Raw genomic sequence first — 4,701 nt, 5'->3', positions numbered from 1 at the left:
TCATGAATAAAGAGCCTCCATAGATCCCTTTCTCCTTCCACTACATGAGGACACAGCTAGAAGTTGGCAGCTAGCAACCTGGGAGAGAACCTTTATCAGAGCACCACCATGCTGCCCTGGCTGGTGTGGCTCAGCTGACTGGGCATCATCCAGTGTACCGAAAGGTTGCCGGTTTGATGGCCCCCCCTTCAGGGCACATGCCCAGGTTTCGGGCTCCACCCCCAGTAGGGGGTGCCCTGGAGGCAGCTGACCAATGTTTTGCTCACATCTATGTTTCTCTGGCTCCCTAAAAATCAATTTAAAATATTTTTTTTAAAAAGACCACCACCATGCTGGTACCTTGATCTTGGACTTTCCAGCCTCCGGACTGTTAGGTTTCTTATGTTTATAAGCTTCCCAGTCTGTAGTACTTGTCATAGCAGCCCTAAGGAACTAAGACGTGCCCCCTCACCCTCTGCTTCCCGCTGCTCTGGGATCACAAAAGCCCTGCATTATCCTGTCTTTGCTGCTCCCCTTGATTCACTGCACTCCAGCCAAGCAGGTTTTTCCTTCACCAAATATAGAGCTTTTTCCTCAATGTTTCTGCACTGTTTCCTCCACCAGGAAAATTTTGGCCAAATTTTACAGTCATTCAGGTCTTAACTCAGGAGATGCCTTTCCTGACCACCCAATCTAAAGTAGCCTCTCAGTCACTGTCCCAAATCACCCAACTTTGAGTCCCTGAATAGCACTTTGTGTGTTTGCTCTAAAATGTAAGCTCCATAAGACTTTATCTTGTTCCCCATCTAGAATGGTTCCTGGCAAATAATAGGTACTCAATAAATACTTGTAGAAAGAATGAACAGATGAAGGGCATAAGATACTTATTCAATAATCCAAGTCCAAACTAGGAACACCAATTATTTGCCAGAGATCAGAAAATGGGCTTTCCTGGCTTCTTACCAAAAAGCTCAATTTACACTTTGGCTTAGATTCTAATTCCAAGCAGATAGACAATAGGAAAGGTAGTTGCAGCTGGGAGAAAATGAGCTATCTCTGGAAAGTTGCTAACTCTGAAATCTCATCCCAAGTCTATCAGCAGCATCCTTGGTTCCTCACAGTTATCCCTGCACTGAGAACAGATTTAACTTCTATTTACCTAGATGCAGAGGAAAGGGGAACCATCATAAAAAGTCACCTTCTTGGCTTAGAGATGGGTTCTTGGTTTCCCTCTTTTCTAAAAATTTAGCAACAAATCATTCTAATAATGTTTCTATAATTCTTAGGGGGGAAAACAAAATTAAAAAATTATACCAACTTCTGTGATATACCAACAATATTTATTAAAATAATTTTTTCCAAGTTTGAACTTTATTGTAAGAAGTTCCTAATACACTCATTCATCCTGGAAAAATGAGATAACAAGTACTATATACAGAGTATAAAGCAGTGATTTTTTAAAAAATGTTATAAAAAATGAGTCCACATAGTAACACAGTGAAATGGGATTCTCCAAGGCCTTAGAGAATTCAAAGTGGCACCTTAGGTGATCTAAGAAACCAATTATAGTCTCATGGTTTTCCTTCTGGCTCAAGATTAGAGAAGAATTAGGTTACCACCACCTGTCTTAAGAGGTAGAATATATGCTTTTTACTAGTCCATTTACTGTTCAACTGGCCTCAACAGACTCACACTTCAGCCCATCTGCCTGTGGTGAAAGCCATAAGATATCCATGCCCCAGGCAGCAAGGCTTCCGAATCTCTATTTAAGGTCCATGAACCGGATATCCATGATGAGAAGGAAGTTCTTAGGCAGTGGGCGGGGGGCTGGAGAGAGAACGGTAAACACCTGATGCTCCAGGTCCACACTGGTCACCACGATGAAGCCAGCCACACTGGTCTCAGAAAGGTTCTCCTCTGTGCCCTCAGCAGTGCTAACACTCAGGAGGTGGTGCACCATATCCCGGCCAGGAGTGACAGGTACTAGCTTGAGCTGATTGTCCTCCTGAGACATGCCCAAAGGCAAACAGGAGTCTGGGATGGTGGGTGCCCCAACTTTGTAGATTTTCACATCTGAAAATTTAACATTGAAGGCATGGGGATAAAAACAGCCCCGGAATCCATAGAAATACTCACGGATACGCTCATCCCTACATTCCCGCCGGAAGTCTTTGGAGCGCTCAACCACACCCCCTGATTTAGGGAGCAGCACGGTGCGCACAAAGTGAGGCAGGTCTCGTTTCAGTTCATTGTACAGTCGTTCTTGATCCAGAACCACAACCACATCCACCTCAAAGGCTGAGGCTGCATGTACCAGGGCCTGGTAACCTGAGCCCTTGACCCAGCCACAGGTGTTAATGACACAGCCACTCACAGAGGCCCTTCGGTTTACTTCACACCTTTGGTTGAACACATCTGCTAAACGAGATGTAATCTGCAAAAGACAAGGTGAGGAAAAACACAAAAATGAGCAAATCCATAACTATTCTGTCCCTCTTTAGAATAAGTACCATTAGGTACAAGAAAAACATTTTTAATGGCTGTGGTTTTGACCCCATAACATGTATTTACTTTTTACGTTGCTTCTTCTGTCTCCTAAGTGGAAATTTATGGAAATTTAATAAATAATAGACATATTTAAAACTGTCTGTTCCAAGATCATACAGCTATTATACCAGATGAGAGCAAAAAGACAACTATAGACAGTTTTAACTAACAAACTTCTGCATACCTTCCTACCCTGGTAGCAATCCTACCCTGGTAGCAACCCTACCCTCAACCCCACTTTGGCTCTGGCTCTGACCTTATTATAAAGCTTGATGTTGGTGCCAGGAGTGGTGGAGCCAAAATGATATACCAGAGGGGCTTGGATGGAGAATCCTTCTTCAACATCTGCTGGCCGCTCAATGTAGAGGGCCCCCATGGTGCCTGGGATAGACACAGAGCCCTGGCCCACATCCAGCTCCACATAAGTGGGACGGCGGCCCAAACGCACTGCGTAGTTGAGCAAGAGACGACACACTGTGGACTTGCCCACATCAGTGGGGCCCACTACCATCACTCGGGGGCCTCGCTCTTCTTCCTTTTCCGCCTGCCTCCGCATCTGCTCCAAAGCTGTATGAGTGTTGAGATAAAGCAACATAGGGGTGTCCTTGGAGACATAAGCCACCTCGGTGCGGCCACTCAGCTGTACAGAACAGCCATGCCAAGTGAAAACAGCTACCTTGGCACCAGCATCAAAGGTGAATTTCTTATTTCGGGTCAGCTCTGTGCCAAAGATTTCTGCCATGCCAGCCAGCAGCTCCAACTGAACTGACTGAGATGCTTCCACCTCAAAGCGAAGTTCTGTTTCTCGCTCTAGTTCAAATTTAGTTGTTGGCTTCTTGTCATCATTGGCCTCCTCTCCCATCTTTTCTGTGCAGCTGCTGTGCCTAGAACACAAATTAAATATCAGATCTAAATACAAGTTAGAACTCTATTCAAAATCCTCCAATGAATGTTTCCCCTGACCCTGCTTTATTACTCTTATCTCTCTGATCACCATCTGTCTATCCCACTGGGGTTGGGCATTTTTGTTTGCTGCTGTATCTCTAGTACCTAGAATTGGACTTGATAATCCCGCAGGCTCTTCTATACATACGCCAAGTGAATCGATGACTGAGACATTAGAAAAAATTATACTTACAGATAGAAAACTTGATCACATCAGCTCATCCCTCCCTTCATCACTCTACTGGGATACTCTAGAGAAGGCAAGAGATGCCCACTCCCCAACCCTCTTGGTCAACAAGAAAGGGCGTCTGCAATCTACATGCAAACCAGAGAATACCCAGTTTGGACTCAGAAAACAACATTTCAAGGCCCCGCTCGGCAACTAGTAGTGTCTTCAGACAAATCACTTAACCTCTCTGAACCGTTCCCGCAGCTATCAACTGGAGGCACTTACACTCTTCTCAAAGTGTTGTTCTGGGGACTAGCAGGGACTATTGGAGGAAAATATCACTTCATGAACTAGAAAACGCCGAGAAATGGGAAGTTATTTTCGATACCGGACCGCAGCTCTGAGTCCCGCATTTTTCCCAGCTTACCCAGACACGAAATCCGCCTAGGTCCCAAGGAGGCGATAGTTGCTTTCCTGAACTTATTACCCCACCTGCACATCCAAGATCCCCAAACGGTAAACCGAGAAGCCCTCCGGGGCGGGACCTAAGCCCAACTACCGCCGCACTAGTCCAGACCCACGCCGGAAACAAGGGCAGTTCCGCACTTGCGCAGTGGAGGAGAGGCCGTCGCGCGACGCCCCTTGGGATATGTAGTTGTGCGGGAACCGCAGTGAGCAGTTGGGCTCACGCCGCCGCTAGGCCTTCTGGGAGTTGTAGTTAAAGGACTGTTTTGATTGTGACGCAATAGGTGGGAGGGGCGGAGACAGTTATTGTTCGCGGAGCCGACTGGCCCCAGTGGGCGTGGCGGTTACGCCCCCGCGCGGGGCGGGGACCCGCCGCGGGCCCAGGGTTGCTGGGGGGCGGCGGGGGCGGCCTCTCCGCGCGGCTCCCGCTCACCTGTTTCCCGGGAAGGGGGAGGGCGGCGGGGTGGAGGGAGACTCACTGTCTCGGTCCTACGAGAGCCGGCTTGCCAGGAAGAGAGGGGATTAGCAGAACCCCTTTCGGACGCGAGGAAACCTCGTGGTAGAGAAAGCGGAGGAACACGGCCTGTCAGGGCCGC

The 4,701-nt window shown here is 47.5% G+C and overlaps 1 protein-coding gene across 1 annotated transcript; it reads right to left on the bottom strand.

Moving 5' to 3' along the window:
- Positions 1-1,297: 1,297 nt before the first annotated feature.
- Positions 1,298-4,204, bottom strand: CLP1 (cleavage factor polyribonucleotide kinase subunit 1). Its single transcript, XM_016200446.2, has 3 exons — positions 4,068-4,204; positions 2,783-3,410; positions 1,298-2,413 (listed from the first exon to the last, which is right to left on the bottom strand). Exons 2-3 carry the CDS (start codon positions 3,386-3,388, stop codon positions 1,742-1,744), a joined length of 1,278 nt encoding a protein of 425 aa, XP_016055932.1. The 5' UTR covers positions 3,389-3,410; positions 4,068-4,204; the 3' UTR covers positions 1,298-1,741.
- Between the last annotated feature and the right edge of the window lie 497 nt (positions 4,205-4,701).

This window comes from Miniopterus natalensis, chromosome 11 (assembly GCF_054644295.1).
Source record: "Miniopterus natalensis isolate mMinNat1 chromosome 11, mMinNat1.hap1, whole genome shotgun sequence".
Taxonomy (NCBI): domain Eukaryota; kingdom Metazoa; phylum Chordata; class Mammalia; order Chiroptera; family Miniopteridae; genus Miniopterus; species Miniopterus natalensis.
The sequence above is the reverse complement of the archived record's forward strand: the minus strand, read 5'-3'. Positions and strand labels throughout refer to the sequence as shown.